Source organism: Mastomys coucha, unplaced genomic scaffold (assembly GCF_008632895.1).
Source record: "Mastomys coucha isolate ucsf_1 unplaced genomic scaffold, UCSF_Mcou_1 pScaffold12, whole genome shotgun sequence".
Lineage (NCBI taxonomy): Eukaryota > Metazoa > Chordata > Mammalia > Rodentia > Muridae > Mastomys > Mastomys coucha.
Genome location: NW_022196894.1, coordinates 46,192,519 through 46,212,864, shown reverse-complemented (window position 1 = coordinate 46,212,864; position 20,346 = coordinate 46,192,519). Strand labels below are relative to the sequence as shown.

The window sequence follows — 20,346 nt, the reverse complement described above, 5'->3', positions numbered from 1 at the left end:
AAAAAAAAAAAAAAAAAAAAAAAAAAAAAAAAAAAAAAGGTGATATCCTCAGAGATAGTTTCTGAGAAATTTCATTGAAGAAATAAAATTTTTAAAAAGTAAGTAAAATCAAGTCACTTTCCACAATATAAATCTAGTTGATGATGATAGTTCTAATCACTGAAAAAGCCGTACAGGCGTGAGATTGTTACTTGTTTGTATGTGAGTTTGTTACTTGTTTGGTGGGCTGGCTGACTGGGGTTTTTTGTTTGTAGCAGATGCCATTCTGGTGAACTTCTGAGCTGTTCAGTTATTCACTGGGAGCTAAAGTGATGTAACAATGTTCAACAGAGTATGCATTCCAGTTAGCCAATCAGGAAGAATGCCCCCATCTTAGTATTTTAATTATCTCCAACTACTCTGTCTTGTGTTTTCATTCCCAACAAATCTTAGCAGGAGAAAATTATGTCAAATGGTAAAATTGCCAACTAATGGGTATCTAATAGGAAGTTATTTCTTTACTGGCTTTAAAAAAAAATGGTATAAAATATATTTTGTTCACATTTTCCCCTTGCCCAAGCCCTCCGAGATCCCCCATTCCTTACCATCCACCTAGCTTCATGTTCTTTCCTTTATCTCTCTTTCAAAGCAAACAAACAACAAAAGTCAAACACAAGCACACAAATACATCGAGTCTATTTTGTGTTGCTAGCTACTCTTGAGCTCAGGGCTTGCCCTAGAGAGTGACTGATATACCCAGACAGTCTCCATTGGACAAAACTGATTTCCCCTTTCACTGCAGGTGTCAACGGCAAATAGGTTCTCAATAGGGTGGGACCTTAAGTCCACTGCCCCTTCTTGATGGAATTTTGTCTGCTTTGAACCTGTGCAGGTTCTTTGAATGCTGGCACAGTTTCTGAGGGTTTGTGTGTGCATCAGTCCTGTTCAGTCAAGATGCTGTTTCCTTGGACTCATTCAACACCTGTGGTTCTTACAACCTGTTTGTTTCCTCTTCTGCATAGATCCATGAGTCACAAGAGAAGGGGTTTGATGAAGGCATCCTATTTAGTGCTGAGTGTTTCAAGGTCTTGCACTGTCTGCACCTTGTCTGGTTGTGGGTTTCTATATTAACCATCATCTATGGCAAACAGATGCTTCTCTGATGAGGGTTGAGCAAAACACTGATCTATGGGCATAACAATATATAATTAGGACTTATTTTGTCATTCATTTAGCAACATAATAGTCGTAAGTTTTCCCCTAGTGCCCATGACATATTTAGTCTTGAGTTCTAATTTAGGAATATCAGGCATAGGTTCCATCTCATGGAGAAGGCTTTAGATCCGAATTTTTAAAAAGTGGTTGGTTACTGCCATACCATTTATGCCACTATCATACAAGTATATTTTGCAGGCAGCTTGCTATTGTAGGTCACAGGGTTTATAGCTGGGTAATACTGATGGTTATATTTCTACTCCAGTAACATGCAGGGCAATTTCCAACACCATGAATGCTAATCAGTAGGAGTGAAGCTTCCAGTGGGGCTCTAGCTCTATTTCTCCATGGTCCATGACATAGGTAAGTGGGCATCTTCATCAATAGGGTCTTACTGTTAGGTTGTCAAATATTTTGCATTGGCAATAGAGCTTATAATATTATCGGGTATCTATGGGACCTCTTTGGCCACCAACTCACCAAGACATAACTTGTAATTGTAATTTTTATTCACCTGAAGTAATTGTCACCTCTGAGGCTTATTGTTTCAGTCTGTTAATTTAGGCCTAGTCCCGAAAGGTTCTTGAGTCTGTAAAATCTTATCTAGGGCTAGAATGTTTTCAGCTTCTGAGATCTACTGCTGAATAAGCTTCCCCTTTCTTGTTATTTCTTATCTCTAGCTGGCTGGTTCAACTTCAGTTGTTCTTCCTCAAATTCCTCTTCAAGCTGACTGACTCAATCTGGCTTCTTTCTTGATTCTTTTGGATTGCTCTGCTTGGCTGCATACTAACTTTGGCAATATGGTCTAATCTGACTCACAATCCAAGTGGTGAAATAGATGAAAAAAGAGTTGAAATCACTTCCCCACCAGTTGATCAATGTTAAGGGTAAATGAGAGGTTTGCAGAGCTTCCATGTAATTACCTTAATTCTAATTTTGAAATTCCTCTTGTTTTCCTTGGCCTCCCATAGCAGCTGGGACTCATGGACTATTTGGCTAAGCAACATATTCCCATTCTCTTCTAGGATACCTTACCTTACTTTTAGAAGGCCATTTTCTTGATGCACTGTCACATAGCTTTCTCTTTGTGTGCACCTGTCCCTGGTATCTCTGCCTTTCTTACAGATGGCCACCTTCTGGTACATTCCTCTATACTCATTTAACTGTATCCATTCCTGGAGTCTCTTTATGTGTCTGAATTTATTCCTACACAGACTCTGAGCTTGTGGGATTAGAGTTCATGGTAACAATTCCATTTTAACTTAAGTGCTTCTTTAAAGCCTCTATCTTCAATAAGAGTCATACCCTCAGGTCCTAGGAGAAAGGCTTCAAATATGAATTTCAGAAGAACAGTCTGAACAGTTCAATCCACAACAATATAATAAAACTTTAAAGATAACATAAAATATGATATTTATAATGTAATATTTAAAGTCAAAATAAGTAGACAAATCTCATAACTTCATAAAGTAAAATTCAAAGGATATGAATTGGTTTTTGGCCTAGATCTTAAACTTATCTCACATTTTCACTTTTTTGTTTCCAGGGGTCTCCACACTCCACATGTCCCTAGGAGGGGGTGGCAGTATACTTGTCTATAGTGAAGTTCTGACATTTTAGAAACCAAAGTGGATCAACTGTAAAGTTCTCCAAGGAGGGGAATATTATCACCTAAGAATATTAAACTTCACTTTCAAAATTAAGCACACATTTGGAAATTAGTATTGTTTAGGTAACAACCTAATTGGGAAAATTTGTAATTGAATCAGTTTGGTCCACAAACTTCCACCTTGGTGGAGAATATTACCCAAAGCCATAATCCTTGTCTTTCTCCTACTTATACAACTCTAGGATTTACATGAAATCATAGAGGACATTTACTTACACAAATCTTGTAAGACAATACTGTAGCTATAAGTCAGCAATGATAAAATCCTGACGATGTGAATGAATGGGCCAAGTAAGGTAATAAAATTTAATGGGAATAAATGTACAGTTGTGCACAAGGGACTAAAAATGCTTACTTTCAGAAAGATAAAAGTACAGATAAGATTGTACATGAAGTCACATTCAGCTTTACATGAACTCACATTAAACTTTTGTTGAAATTTTTAGTTAGCAGTAAGTGCACTGAGGGTCAAGAATGTGCTTACTAATAGTTAATATATCCTAGTTGGATCTGCCTGCTCTCCCCCTTGGTCACCTTGGGACAGACTGCGAAGGAAAGTGGCTCAGGAATGGTCCCCTGAGTCCCACTGTCTAGCTCTGGGGTTGCTCTTTGGTCCAGAGAAGCCTTGTAGGACCCAAAGAGCATCTTGCTTCCCTGTGGAAAATTTCTTGGCCCCAAAACTAATCAGATTGGAACCTTGTCTCAAAATCCATCATAGTCATAACCATCCTCCATCCCTCTTGGTTCTGACTGGGACACAGCCTGAAAAGTAGAGTTTACCCAGGGCACTGGCTGCAGAGTAGGGTCTGTCTGAGGCACAACCATCAGACTCAGGTACCTTGACCCCGATTGCCTAGTCCACAGCTTCCCCCACTTTCCTGAGAAGTCCTGCTGCCATAGGATTATCCACCAACAGGAGGGAAAACCAGAGGCTTAAAGAACAGCCTACGAACACAATCAACAAGACCCAGAGCAATATGGCACCACCAGAGAGCCTTCCTATCTTGCTACAACAAACCCTAGATAGCCCAATGAAACTGAAGCACAAGAAGAGGACTGTTAAACAAATCTTAAAAAGATAATAGAGGCCTTTAAAAAGGACATGAATAAATCCCTTAAGGAAATAGAGGAGAATAATTCAAACAGGTGAAAGATATGAATAAAACTGTCCAAGACCTAAAAAAGGAAATAGAAGTAATAAAGAAAACACAAACTGAAACAATCCAGGAGATGGAAACCATAAGAAAGAGAAAAGGAACTACAGACATTAAGCATCACCAACAGAATACAGGAAATGGAAGAAAGAATCTCAGGTGTAAATGATAGAACAGAAGAAATCAATATATTAGTCAAAATGTATAATCTAAAATGTTCATGACACAAAAAATTCCAGGCATTTTTGGACATTATGAAAAGACCAAACCTAAGAAAAACAGAAATAGAAGAGGGAGAAGACTCCCAGCTCAGAGGCCCATAAAACATCTTTATCAAAATCAGAGAAGAAAATTTGCCAAACTTAAAGAGATACCTATAAAGGGACAAGAGGTTTACAGAACATCAAACAAATTAAACAAGAAAAGAAAATCCCTCCACCACATAATAATCAAAACACTAAATATATACAACAAAGATTTTAAAGGCAGCAAGGGAAAAAGGCCAAGTAATATATAAAGGCAGACCTATCAGAATTTCCCATCTGAGAATCTAAAAGCTAGAAGACCCTGGGCAGATGTCTTACATACCCTAAGAGACAGCCAGCCCAGATTACTATATACAGAAAAATGTTCAATCATTATAGATAGAGACACCTAGATAATCCATTTCAAAACAAAATTTAAACAATACTCTTTTACTAACCCAGCCCTACATAAGATACTAGAAGGAAAACTCCAACCCAATGAGGCTATCTATATTCAAGAAAACACAAGAAAAATTATTTCATACATTAAAACCAATAGAAGAGAAACACACACATACACATACACACTCAACCACCATCAATGTCAAAATAATGGGAAGTAACAATCATTGCTCACTAATATCTCTCAGCAGCAATGGACTCAGTTCCCTACTTTTTTTAAAAAAAAAAAAAGCATAGGTTAAGATAATGGATGCATAAACAGAATCCATCATTCAGCTATATACAAAAGAAAACATCTCAGCAACAATAACAGTCATTATGTCAGCATAAAGGACTGAAAAAAGGTTTTCCCAAGACAACAGACCCAAGAAACAAGTCGGAGTAGCCATTCTAATATCTAATAAAATAGATTTTCAATGTAAGGTAATTGAAAGAGACAGTATTAAAGACACTTAATATTCATCAAAGGAAAAATTCACCAAGAGGACATCTCAATTCTGAACATCCATGCTTCAAATGCAAGTGTACCTACATTTGTAAAAGAAACATCAAAGCATATATCACACATAGAAACACACACATTAATAGTGAGAGACCTCGACACCACTCTCTCACCAATGGACAGGTCATTGAGACAGAAACTAAACAGAAAAAATGAAACAGATTATGATTCAAAATGTACGTAACAGATACCTATATAACATTTCACCCAAACACAAAAGGATATACCTTCTTTTCAGAACTTCACAGAATCTTTTCCTAAATTGATCATAAAAGTGATCACAAAGCAAGCTGCAACAAATACATGAAAATTGAAATAACCCCTTGCATCTTATTAAATCACAATAGATTAAAGATGGACTTCAACAGAACAGCAACAAAAGAAAACCTACATACTCATGGAAACTGAACAATGATCTACTCAATGATCACTGGGTCAGGGAAGAAATTAAGAAGAAAAAAAAAGACTTTCAAGAATTCAAAGAAATGAGGGCACAACATACCCAAACTTATGAGACACAATGAAAGTAGTGTTAAGAGTAAAGTTCATAAAACTAAGTTCTCTCATAGAAATTGAAGAGTTCTAATATTAATGAATTAAAAGTACATCTGAAGTCTCTAGAAAAAAAATAGGCAAACACACCCAGTAGGAGTAGACAGCAGGAAATAATCAAATTTGAAGGTGAAATCAATCAATTAGAAACAAAGAGGACAATAAATACATAGAACCAAGGAAACCAAGAATTGATTCTTTCAGAAAATGATCAACAGACAAACCCTTAGCCAAGCTAACTAAAAGTCAAGAGAGAGAGAGAGTACCCAAATTAACAAAATCAGAAATGAAAAGGGAAACATAATATAGGACATTGAGAAATTACAAAGAATCACTAGGTCTTACTTCAAAAGCCTGTACTCCACAGAATTGGAAAATATAAATGAAATGTTTGCTTTTCTAGACAGACACCAATTACCAAAGCTAAATCAAGATCAAGTATTGAAACAGCCCTATATCCCCTAAGGAAATACAAGCAGTAATAAGTAGTCTACTAACCAAAAATAAAAGCCCTGGACCAGATGATTTAGTGCAGAATTTTACCAGACTTTGAAAGAAAATTTAATGCTAATACTACTCAAACTATTCCACAAGATAGAAACAGAAGGAACAGTGTTAAACTCATTCTGTGAGGTCATAGTCACCCTGATACGTAAAACACAAAGATTCAACAAGGAAAGAGAATTTCAGACCAATTTCCCTTTTGAACAATGATGCAAAAATACTCAACAAAATGCCTATAGACCAAATCCAAGAACACTTCAAAGACATCATTTACCATGATCAAGTAAGCTTCATCCCAGAGATGCAGGGGTGGTTGAATATATGAAAATCCATCAACATAATCACCATATAAACAAACTGAAAAATCTCATGGTCATCTCACTAGATGTCGAAAAGGTATTTAACAAAATTCAACACTCCTTCATGATAAATTCTTGGAGAGAACATAGATACAAGGTACATACCTAAACACAATAAAGGCAATATACAGAAAGCCAGTAACCAACATCAAATTAAATGGAGAGAAACTTAAACATTTCCACTAAAATCAGGGACAAGGCTGTCCATTCTTCCCTTATCTCTTCACTATAATACTTGAAGTTCTAGCTAGAGCAATAAAAAACAAAAGGAGGTCAAAGGGATATAAATCAGAAAGAAAGAAGTCAAAGTATCACTATTTGCAAATGATATGATAGTATATACATAAGTGACCTCAAAAATTCTACCCCAAAACACCTACAACTGATAAACACTTTCAGCAAAGTGACTAGATACAAAATAAACTCAAAGAAATCAGTAGCCCTCCTCTACCCCAGACATAAACAGGCTGAGAAAGAAGTTAGGCCAACAGGACCCTTCATAATATCCACAAATAACATCAAATACCTTAAATTAACTCTAACCAAGCAAGTGAAAGACCTGTATAACAAGAACTTCAAATTTCTGAAGAAAGAAATTGAAGAAGATTTCAGAAGATGGAAAAATCACCCTTGCACGTGGAACAGTAGAATTAACATAGTAAACGTGGCCATCTTATCAAAAGCAACCCACACATTCAATGAAATCTTCATCAAAATTCCAACACAGTTTTTTATAGACCTTGAAAGAGAAATTCTGAACTCCATATAGAAAAACAAAACACCCAGGATAGTTAAAATGATCCTGAAGAATACAAGAAATTCTGGAGGCATTACTATCTCTGACTTCAAGCTGTATTACAGAGAAATAGTAACAAAAACTGCGTGGTACTGGTATATAAAAAGACAGGCAGATCAATGGAATTGATTTCAAAAACCCAGAAAGAAACCCACATACCTATGGACACTCAATTTTTGGCAAAGGAGCAAAAACCATACAATTGAGTAGGGAGAGCCACCATTAACAAATGGTGCTACACTAACTGAATGCCTATATGTAGAAGAATTCAAACAGATCCATACTTATCACACTGCAAAATACTCAAGTTTAAATGGATCAAAGATTTCAACATAAAATGAGATTCACTAAATCAGATAGAAGAGAAAGTGGAGAATAGCCTTGAAATCACTGGTACAGGAGACAACTTCCTGAACAGAACACCAATGGCTCAGGCATTAAGGTCAAGAATTAATAAATGGTACCTCATGAAACTGAAAAGCATCTATAAGACAAAGGATGTTGTCTTTAGGACAAATGACAGCCTACAGATTGGGAAAAGATCTTCACTATCCCTACATCTGACAAAGGGCTAAATACCCAAAATATGTAAAGAACTCAAGAAGTTAACACAAACAATCCAAATAACTCAATTAAAAACTGGGGTACAGAACTAAACAGAATTCTCAACAGTGGAATAACAAATGGTCAAGAAGCAAGAAATGTTCAATGCCCTTATCCATCAGAGTCATGCAAATCAAAATGATTCTGAGATTCCACCTTAAACCCATCAGAATTGCTAAGGTCAAAAACTCAAAGGACAGCACGTGATGGCAAAGTTGTGGAGCAAGGGAAACACTCCTGCATTGTTGGTGAATGTGCAAAATGTACAACCACTCTGGAAATCAATTTGGCAGTTCTTTTTTTAAAAAAGACTTGGCATACTTCTACTTCAAGACCCAGCTATACCACCCCTGGCCATATGCCCAAAAGATGCTCCACCATCCCACAAGGACATTTGCTTAACTATGTTCACAGAGCTTTATTTGTAATAACCAGAAACAGGAAACAACCTTGACATCTCTCAACTGAAGAATGGAAACAGAAAATGTGGTACATCTACACAATGTAATACTACTCAGCCATTAAAATTGAGGATGTGAATTTTGCAGGCAAATGAATGGAAGTAGAAAATATCATTCTGAGTGAGGTAACCTAGACCCAAAAGGATAATGCATGTAATGTACTCACTTGTAAGTAAATATTAGCCATAAAACACAGGAGAATCAGACCCAAACGACCCAGTAACAAGAGAGCCCAAGAGAGGATGGTTGAATCTTTCTCAGAAGGGGAAACAAAATAGATATTGGATGTCAATGGAAGGAAGGAACTGGGTGGAAGAGGATATAGAGAGGATGGTGGTGGAGAGATCATATGGGGAGAGCAGGGGAGAGAGAAGGCAGACCGGCAGGGAAGGGGGGCAATCTCTGGGATGAGGAGAGGTCTCAGAGGGTCTATGCTATATTCCTAGCAGTGGGGGATATGGATCCTGGAGTGGCTACTTCCTATGGCAGGATTCCCAGTGGAGGGATAAGGATGGCTACCCACCCACAAAACCTTCAACCCAAAATATGTCCTGCCAACAAAATATGCAGGGACAAAGATGGAGCAGAGACTGAGAAAATGGACAACCAATGACTGTCTCAAACTGAGACCCATCCCATGAGCAAGAATCAATTGTTGACAGTATTAATGATAATTTCTTATCTCTGCAGACAGGAACCTAACATAGCTGTCCTTTGCGAGATTCCACCCAGCAGCCAATGGAAAGAGATGCAGAGATTCACACCGAAACATTACATGGAGCTTAAGGGGATCTTGTGAAAGAGTTGGGAGGACTGAGGGACTTGAAAAGGACAGGGATTACTCTAGAGGAAGACCAACTGAGTCAACTAACCTGAACTGTTGGAGTCTCACAGAGACTGAATCACCAGCCAAAGAGTGAACATGGGCTGGACCCAACCCCCCTGAACATATATAGTAGATGGCCAGTCTTCATGCGGGTCCCCCACCAACTGAATCAGGGGCTGTCCCTGAGCCTGTTGGCTACATGCCTACCTGCTTGTGGATCTAGCACCCCTAACTGGACCATTTTGTCTGGCCTCAGTGGGAGAGGGTGCACCTAGTCCCTCAGATACTTGATGTGTGGAGGGGTGACACCCAGGGGGGAACTTCTGCTTCAAGAGAAAACAAAGTTGGAATGGGGGAGGACTTACATGAGGGGGTACTGGGAGGAGAGAAAGGGTTGATATTGGGTTGCATGCAAAGTACATAAATAAATAAATTTAAGAAGAAAAAGAGTTCTTGTATCACAATGTATCATGAAGCTACACTGAAAGCAACACAACCACTCCAAAGAAAGAGATGATCCAATTTCAGTCAGGGCTGTTTATGCTTCCTCTAGAACATTTTCCTCCAGGTGATACTCCAAAGTATAAATACCAGAATGGTAGACAAATAAATTCTCTCTACATAAAGAATAACAATGAATTTGGAGCTGTAAGTCAAGGTTAAAAAGGAAGAAGAGAGATGTGAATTAAAGATCTTAAGGGCCAACAACTGACAAGACTTTAAGCCCGTATCCCACGGCCTGTGCGGGAAGAGTCGACTTCTGTCCACTCTTATTCCTCCTTCAGAAATAACCACTTCCTGAGAAATGTATCACTCCTTAGCCTGTATTGGTGAATTGGTTAAACCACTTTGGCTCCTGGCAGGCCCCACTTCCAGCCACCTGCCAGAGCCCTCTGGATTCATGAGTAAAAGACACATGCCAGCTTAATTTTCATACACCTTGATTAGCTCAGTGGCAGGACACTTATAATACTCTCTACAGCCAGCAAATACTTCCCTCTGATATTCCTGGCTTAACACCTCCTAAATCGATATTTTATCTTTGTTTCTCTGGCTCCTTCTGGGTGGGCCCCTGTTGTTGCTACCCAAGATGCTTCTGAACAGCCCTTCTGGGGGCCACTTTCCCTCTTGTACCAACATTTCGGCGGTTACCCTTATCAGTGTGTTCTGTCCTACTCCTTCTCCTGGTGGCCCTTTCTTATCCTCCTCCTTTCTTCCTCCTAGAACCTAGAAGTCCCGCCTCTTTCATCCTACCCAACCATTAGCCATTGGCTCTTTACTGACCAATCAAAAAAACAATTGGGAATAGGGACCTTCAGCGTTTAGACAAGCAGATTCCTGATTTTGGAAGCTGAATTAAGAGAAAGCATTAGAATTAATCCCCAACATTAGCCCAAAAACTTGATGCTTGCCAGATACTGGCTGCAGCTTCCCTCTTTATTCTTCTCCATTAGGCAACCATTCTGTGTTTCTAATTGTTTGTCAGAGCATGTTAGCCTGATATCTTTGGTTAATTTGAGCCGCATAGACTGGGTGATTTATAAGCAATGGAAATTTGTTCCTCACAGTTGCTCCTTTAAAAAAAAAATAGGAACCACAATCATGGGATCTCTGCTGTTAGAACCCAAGCACTTCCAGGAACGCCCTCCTCCTATACATCCTTTTGGGGAGTCAGGGTTTCAACTTATTAATGTGGGATGGCCACAACATTCAGACCATGGCAACCTACAAGATTAAATATTCTAGACAAGGTAGATCAGGTTTGATTGGTCAGCTCTAGAACACTCACCCCTACCATAGCTGGTTGAAGGAGTAACCATGAGAAAGCTGAAGAAGTATGAGGACATTTTAAAATACTGTGGTACTAAGATCCAGGGGCAGCCTGAAGAAGGTAGCTCCTTTGCAACTGTGGATGCCACGCTTCAGGACTAAGCAGCAGTGAAGCTGAGGAGATGAATGTGGCTAGGCTGAGTGATTTTTGTTAATTCAGAACATGCTGAATTTTGTTGAGAAACATGAGTATGACATCACAGATTTAGCAATTAGTTCAATTGCAATCCACATTAAGGAGTTAATAATATAAATATTATCTACCTACATAATAGATTTCATTCAACCTTGAATGTCATTTGGTGTTTTAGGCCATGACTTTTATCTTTTCCCCTCCCTACTTCTCAATGCTGATGAATAGCTCTAGCATCATTAGGATACAGAAAAATTTACAAAACAGTAGCCATAGTGAGGTGAGGTCAGCCCTGGAGAAAACTACTCCTGATTTCTTTAGGATGGGCAGTATCAAAAAAAGAAATGCAGATTTGGGAAATGACACAAAGTCATTCCTTCTGCCTTTCTCTCTCTGCTGATTCAATGTTTTACAAGGGCCCAGTTTTCCACAGAAACAGATCAGATTTACAACAAATACAAAGATTGCATCTTTTATTTATAAGGGGAAAAAACCCTCGCAAATACATTTCATTAAAACCCTGTGGCCTGTTGTACTGGCTTTAAGAGTATTAGTCAAGTATTACACAATTTTTGCTATTCTGGTGAAGGTCACTGTACTCATAGGTTCCTAAAACTATCAGGTCATACCTCAAAGACTGAATTCTCCTGTATTTCTTTAAGGGAGTTATTTATGTCCTTCTTAATGTCCTCTATCATTATCATGAGATGTGATTTTAGATCAGAGTCTTGCTTTTCTGGTGTGTTGGGTTATCCAAGGGTTGCTTTGTTAGGAGGGCTGGGTTCTGACGATGTCAAGTAGCCTTGTTCTCTGTTGCTTATGTTCTTGCCTTTGCCTCTCACAATCTGGTTATCTCTGGTGTTAGCTGGTCTTGCTGTCTCTGATTGTGGCTTGTCCCTCCTGTAAGCCTGTGTGTCAGTACTCCTGGGAGACCAGTTCTCTCCAGTAGAAATTTGGGTATGGAGAGCTGTGGCACAGGGTCAGCTCCAGGGTGCAGACGGAAACCTGAAGGATCCTGTCCCTGGATGATCCTTGGTTCCCATGTCCTGATGGCTCTGGGCCAGTCCCTCTTGGGCCAGGAATCTGAGCAGAAGTGGTGGTCTTACCTGTGCTCACAGTTGTACCAGCACTCCTGGAAGACCAACTCTCTCTTGGTAGTATTTCGGTATGGAGAGTTGTAGCAAAGGATCAGCTCCTGGCACAGATGGATACCAGAAGGATCCTGTCCGAGGCTGCTCCTCGGCTCCACTTAATGACTGAATTCTAACTTATAGTGAATGGACCATGGTCCATGTTTGCTATCCTGCTCCCAATGTCTTCCTTCCAGGAAAGTTTGTTGTTGTTGTTGTTGTTGTTGTTGTTGTTAAACATATTCTTCATCCCAAAATTAATTCATAGAGTTACATGATTTAAAACAAGATGTTACTAATATTAATAGAAACAGATAAATTATTTATTTTGAACCATATTACATCACTTGAGAGGATTTTGAATGAAAGTGAGGGTGTGGTACAGATAGGATAGGACCAAGAAATAATAGAGCTGACATGGGGATATGCTAAGTAACATCAGAATAGGAGAACTGGTACCCACACACCAGGCCAAAGGGTTGAGGGAACTATGCACACACATAACAGGATGCCCCAAGTATTCTAATCGAGATATCTCTATCAATTTTAAATATATACTAGCTCTTTCGGGGGACTTCATTCCTTACTACAAGGCTGGGAGGTTAAAGTCTGCACTACTGAGAGGATATGAAGAGAACAAGAGCCTCATATTTTCAGATGCTTACTGTTTCCAGTCTGTACAATGATAGCACTTAGAAAACCAAGGAGCAAGTGCCTGGCTTCTCTCTCACTGTTTATGCTTATGATTATGTTTATATTTATATCCTTTGTATGTTCTACCACTTTAAGTAGACCCTGTCAATCACTGTGGTAATTCCTGTGCCTTGTATAACTTCAAATATGTCTCTGAGGGGGAAATATGTATGGTATGGATGCTGCTGCTCCATAGATCACAGCATAGACCACAACATTAAATCTACCCTTGGTAGGATACCTGACTGCTCTGTTATCCTGTAAATTTATACAACCTTCCCTCTGTGTCACGGGTGAAGAATTCTTCAGGTGGAATTACAATGAGTACATAAGAAAAAAAAAAAACACTCTAAAATTACTACTTCAAGCAGAGCAATAATAACATCTTAAGTGGTCCTGGAGGTAGAAAACTATATTTGATATGATTGAATTATGCATACTTCAAGCCAATCACTGAACAGATTCATAGTAGCTAATATGTTTCCATTACATAAATGAAGTGCTATGTCTGCCTATGTTAAAACGATTTGTGTTAACACATACAAGAGTAAGTCATTGTTCAAGTATGTCTGGGAAGTGAGGTGACACAGGTCAAATTTTCCAGGTAACTGTTGTTTATCTTTTAAGTTTAGAAACATTTATTTTTAATTAAAATGTTTCCAGTGTTAGTATTCTCAGTATGTCTTCGATCTACAGAATACCATTTGACCTACCTACAGTCACACGGGTTGATATGAATTATATCATGGTATGTGATGGCAAGAGATTCTCAGGTCCATGTGGGATTATGTGCTCTTGGAAGACAATGGAGTCTCAGGGGACTCTCGGAGGCATTTCTCAATCTCTTGGAAACAATCTTCTGCCTCCCTCTGCCATGATCAGCTACCACAGCACACTGCTTTCAGATTCCTTTCCTCTTGAAATTTCTAGTGTGTTTTTGTGTGTGCATGCATGCATGTGTGCATGTGTGCGTGTGTGTGTGTGTGTGTGTGTGAGAGAGAGAGAGAGAGAGAGAGACAGACAGACAGACAGACAGACAGACAGACAGACACAGAGAGACAGAGAGAAAGGAGAGAGTCAGGGAGAAAGGAGAGAGACAGTGATAAAAGAGAGACAGACAGAGAGAGACAGAGAGAGAGAGACTTACTATGTAGTCCTGGGTGGCCAGCAATTCCCTATGTAGACTAGGCTGTACTAGATTTCAATAAGATCCACCTGTCTCTACCTCCCAAGTGCTGGAACTAAAGATGTGCACCACAATGACCAACTGATGCTCTGTTATTTTTATGTGATATTCTGGGAATGATTCTGAAACCAGCTCCCTTTTTACTTTTTAGTGATTTGGTTTTGCACCACTGAGGACAGAATCCAGTTAAACAAGGGCTCTATAACTATGCCAAATCCTCAGTCTTCCTCTTAGATTTTCAAAGCAGAAGCCTTTCTTCACAGCTTTGGGTTACTGGTTATTTGCATCAATATAATCTTTTCACCTTAAATGAATCCCAAGTTTGAGCCCCTTAACCCTCCTATGACCATAGAATACTCACTGATCCCGGTGTCCTTACAGTACTGGATCAAGTACTGTCCCATGACTTTTAGTAGATGATTGTATTCTTGGACATTGAGGAATTCTTGCTTATTATGGGATGGTTCCATGATCTCCAAGGGTATGTTCACAATTCCAATCACACCTGCACCAAGTCTGAGGGGATAAATACATGCATGAACTTTGTAAAATCAGGCTAAAGAAAAAGAAAAGTCAAACATGCACTACATACTTGCAATCAAATCTTCCACAAATAAATACACTGTCTTGGTGTGGACCACATCAAAATGATTATGCTAACTTAAAGATATTTCATTATCCACAGTGATTTCTGGTGAGTTTGGTTCTGTTCTACGATGTCACCTCAGAATGTTATTGGCCCGCTAACAATACTCTTTCCAAACCTGTTACTTTTGTGGGGAGCCCAGGTTGGTAAAAAGGAGTAAACTTGTAGCAAAAACAGTAACCCCATCTTCATGCAATGACCCAACGTAGGCCTTTAAGCCTGATCTGGACAAAAAGAACTACTTTCTTTGTCCCCATTTCATCTGTCAGGCTACACATCTCACCATTACAGTGGCTCTTAGGCATTCGCAGAGCTCAAGTAAGGGAACGTAACAGGCCAGAGGGTGACAATAGCTATCTGATTGTCAGCCTGATGCCCAAAGGTTTTTTGGTTCTTTCTTTTGCTTTTCTAGGAACACAGGCTATATATCCACCTGGGATGTTCTGCTTTTTGGCATTACAGGATTTGGGGGAAAGCCTCCCATGTCCCAGAATACAAGAGATTGGTACCCACTGCTCTTGCCATAGGATATATCACTCTTTATCAACTTGATGCCCCTGATGGCTTCTTATTTCACAAATTTCCTCTTCTACCCTGTCCTCCTTGGTTACTCGTTCTGTGACTCTAAGTTTATGTCTCAAATAGAAGGCCTGATGTGACTTCCTTGTTTACGTCCTGCCCTTCTCACATTCCCTTATTCCATTCTCAACATTCCTTTATTCACTTATCCATGCATTTATTCACACAGGCATTCTAAGTTAGCACCTGGATCTGTTCCAGGAACTAGGGACTTAGACAAAAGCAAGAAAGACAAGGTCCCTAGGTCTCATTCACTGAAGAATAACAAGCATGACATTAGCAAGGAGATAAATGTACAGGATCATGTCACAAGGTAATAAGTGGTTTTAGGGAAATAAAGTGAGCACTAAATTATGTGAAAAGTGACAGATGGGTATGACAATAGGCCCAGTTTTAATTAGGTAATCAAAGGAGGGGCTTTAGAATTTATGCCTGACCAGCATGCCACAGTGAGAAGATCCTTAGATCTTAGACAGGAAACTTTATAGCAATTGCTAAGTTAACTGCTCTAAGATTTTAAGCAATGAAAGCCAACTAATTTGAGTTTTAGAAAATCACTCTACACATAAGAAAGGAAAAACTCAACTAACCCTACTTACAGATAACATAAATATGTGCTTAAGAGGCCTTAAAGGGCTAGAGAGATGGCTCAGTGGTTAAAAGCACTGACTGTTCTTCCAGAGGTCCTGAGTTCAATCCCCAGCAACCACATGGTGACTCAAAAACATTTGTAATGGAATTCAATGCCCTCTTCTGGTGTATCTGAAGACAGCAACAGTGTATTCACATATATAAAATGAATAATAATTAAAAACAAAAACAGAAAACAAAGAAACAAAAAGAGACTGCATGGTATTGGTACAATGACAGGCAGGTGGATCAATGGATAAAAATTGAAGACCCAGAAATGAAGCCATACACCTAAGGTCACTTGATCTTTGAAAAATGAGCTAAAACCACCCAGTGGAAAAAAAGTCAGCATTTTCAACAAATGGTGTTGACTCAATTGGCAGATAGCATGTAGAAGAAGGCAAACGGATCCATTCTTATCTCCTTGTACAAAACTCAAGTCCAAGTGGATCAAGGACCTCTTCATAAAACCAGATACACTCAAACTAATAGAAAAGAAAGTGGGGAAGCACCTCGAGCACATGGGCACAGAGGAAATTTTCCTGAATAGAACAACAATAGCTTATGCTCTAAGATCAAGAATTGACAAATTGAACCTCATAAAATTACAAAGCTTCTGTAAGGCAAAGGACACTATCAATAGGACAACAGATTGGGAAAAGATCTTTACCAATAATATATCTGATAGAGGCCTAATATCCAATGTATACAAAGAACAAAAGAAGCTAGACTCCAGAGAATCAAATAACCCTATTAAAAAATGAGGTACAGAGCTAAACAAAGAATTCTCAACTGACGAATACCGAATGGCTGAGAAGCACCTAAAGAAATGTTCAACATCCTTAGGCATCAGGGAAATACAAATTAAAACAACCCTGAGAATCCACATCATACCAGTCAGAATGGCTAGGATAAAAAACTCAGGTGACAGCAGATGCTGGTGAGGTTGTGGAGAAAGAGGAACACTCATTCATTGCTGGTGGAATTGCAAGCTGGTCACAACCACTCTGGAAATCAGTGTGGTGGTTCTTCAGGAAATTAGACATAGTACTACCAGAGGACCCAACAATACCACTCCTGGGCATACACCCAGAAGATGCTCCAACATGTAATAAGGACACATGCTCCACTATGTTCACAGCAGCCTTATTCATAATAGCCAGAAACTGGAAAAAACCTAGATGTCCCTCAACAGAGGAATGGATACAGAAAATGTGATACATCTACACAATGGAGTACTACTAAGCTATTAAAAACAATGAATTTATGAAATTCTTAGGGAAATGTATGGATCTGAGAGGAAGGATATCATCCTGAGTGAGGTAACCCAATCACAAAAGAACACACATGGTATGCACTCTCTGATAAATGGTTATTAGCCCAGAAGTTCTGAATACAGGAAGAACAACCCACAAACCACAAGAAACTCAAGAAGAAAGAAGACCAAAGTGTGGATACTTCATTCCTTCTTAAAAGGGGGAACAAAATACCCATGGAAGGATTTTCAGAGACTAACTATGGAGCAGAGACTGAAGGAAGGACAATTCAGAGACTGTTCCACGTGAGAATCCTTCCCATATTCAACCATCAAATCCAGACACTATTCTGGATGCCAGCAAGTGCTGGCTGACAGGAGCCTGATATAGCTGTCTCCTAAGAGGCTCCGCCTGTGCCCAATAAATACAGAAGTAGAGGCTCACAGCCATCCATTGGAGTGAGCACAGGGTCTCCAATGAAGAAGCTAGAGAAAGGACCCAAGGAGCTGAAGGGTTTGCAGCCCCTTAGGACGAACAACAATATGAACGAACTAGTACCCTCTGATCTCCCAGGGACTAAACCACTAACCAAAGAGTACAGATGGGGGGATCATGGCTCCAGCAGCATATGTATAGCAGAGGATGGCCTGGTCAGTTATCAATGGGAGGAGAGGCCCTTGGTCCTGTGAAGGCTCTATGCCCCAGTGTAGGGGAAGGCCAGGGCCAGGAAGTGGGAGAGGGTGGGTAGGTGAGCAGGGGGAAAGGGGAAGGAACAGGTTTTTTTTTCTTTCTCCCCCCCAGAAGGGAAACTGGGAAAGGAGATATCATTTGAAATGTAAATAAAGAAAATATCAAAAAAAAAAGAAAAAGAAAAAGAAAATGCAAAACAAAAAACAAAAAAGAACAAAACCAAACAAACAAACAAACAAAAGGTTGAGTTTAACTCAGTTTTGAAATGTCAGTTGTAGATTGAGTCTCAATAAACACAGTTGGCTTTTTAAAAACAAAAACAAAAAAACAAACAAAAAGATGTCTTAAAGAGTCCACCAGAAAACACTTCAACCTCACAAATTCTGCCAGCAGTATATCAAGATACAAAGTTCATTGACTAAATGAATCAGTTGCAATATTCATGTCTTTTATTGGCATACATTAATTATACATGAAAATAGCATAATAGCTTTTTCAAAGTACTAATAATGAGGGGATGGAAAAAATCCATCACAGTATCAAAAAACCCCAACTAGAGTAAACCTAACTCAGGAGATAAAAGACTTCAACACCTTTGAGAAGATGAGGAAAGAAACTTAGGGAAAATCTCCTATGTTTGCAGATAAAGATAATTAATATTGTGAAAAGAATATATTGCTGGGCTTTGGTGGCTCATGCCTTTAATCCCAGCACTTGGGAGGCAGAGGCAGGTGGATTTCTGAGTTTGAGGCCAACATAGTCTACAGAGTGAGTTCCACGATAGCCAGGGCTACACAGAGAAACCCTGTCTTGAAAAACAAAAACAAAATTAAAAAAAAAACAAAAAATAAAAAACAAAAAAAAAGATATTAACAAATATACAGATTCAGTACAATCCCAACAAAATGTCAATAACATTCCTCACCAGACAAAAAATAAATTCAAATAGAAGCACAAAGTAAAAATGTCTCCCCAAAGATTTCAATACCCCACTTTCTGCAATGGACAGAGCATGGAAAGAGAAACTAAACAAGGACACAGTGAGACTAACAGAAGTTATGAAACAGATGGATTTAACAGATATCTACAGAACTTTTTACCCTAAAACAAAAGGATATACCTTCTTCTCAGCACCTCATGGTACCTTCTCCAAAATTGACCATATAATTGGTCACAAATCAGGCCACAACAGAGAGAAGATTGAAATAATTCCTTGTATCCTATCAGAGCACCATGGACTAAGGCTGCTCCTCAATAACAACATAAATAATAGAATGCCCACATACACATGGAAGCTTAACAACACTCTACTCAATGATAATTTGGTCAAGGAAGAAATAAAGAAAGAAATTAAAGACTTTCTAGAGTTTAATGAAAATGAAGCCACAACATACCCAAACTTATGGGACACAATGAAAGCAGGCCTAAGAGGAAAACTCATAGCTTTAAGTGCCTACAAAAAGATACTGGAGAGAGCATATACCAGCAATTTGACAGCACAACTGAAAGCACTAGAACAAAAAGAAACAAATTCACCCAAGAGGAGTAAAAGGCAGGAAATAATCAAACTCAGGGCTGAAATCAACCAAATAGAAACAAAAAGAACTATACAAAGAATCAACCAAACCAGGAGCTGGTCAATGAACTGTGTGGTGAGAGGAAGGGTGAGTGAAGAACATGACACCTACTGGTGTTATAACAAATTGCACATCTAGCTCCACAGACAGAAATGGACTGTGTCCTCCCTACACTGCCTTTAAAGGGAGAAATGAACTACTTACAATGACTTCATTTTCAGCTGGGGACCAACCTTCACATACATTTTGATCAACCGGTTATTGCTGTAAATGAACATTCCAGCTTGGCTTTGGTCTTCTATGTGCACTCCAAAGAACAGAGAGAGGGTTCTTGCTTTCCTTAGTGCCCTAGAATTGTATTAATAAGGTTATTTAAAAATGTTCAATTTTTTTGGAGGGGAAACTGGGAAAGGAGAAGTTTACATGTAAATAAAGAAAATATCTTTAAAAAAAGCTTTAGATTATAAAAAAATAAAACTGTTCAATTAAAGAAAAATATAAAATTTATAAGATGTCTAATAAATTAATTCAAAGATAAATATCAAAAGAATAACCTAATGTCAAAAGAATAACCTGTACTATATCAGATATTTTATAAAACCTGGTGCTTACAGCTGATATCTACATATAGCCAAGAATTATGTATATGCAAATTACAGTTAATACACA

At 38.7% G+C, this 20,346-nt stretch overlaps 1 protein-coding gene across 1 annotated transcript in view; it reads right to left on the bottom strand.

Annotated features, from left to right (window-relative positions):
* Morc1 (MORC family CW-type zinc finger 1) overlaps positions 1 to 20,346 on the bottom strand; it is a 212,158-nt gene that overhangs the window by 99,241 nt on the left and 92,571 nt on the right. Inside the window, exons 13-14 of the mRNA XM_031360105.1 lie at positions 19,882 to 20,025; positions 14,661 to 14,815 (exon numbers count right to left, since the gene is read on the bottom strand). Of these exons, the coding sequence (XP_031215965.1) occupies positions 14,661 to 14,815; positions 19,882 to 20,025 (299 nt within the window). The remainder of the gene's footprint in view (positions 1 to 14,660; positions 14,816 to 19,881; positions 20,026 to 20,346) is intronic.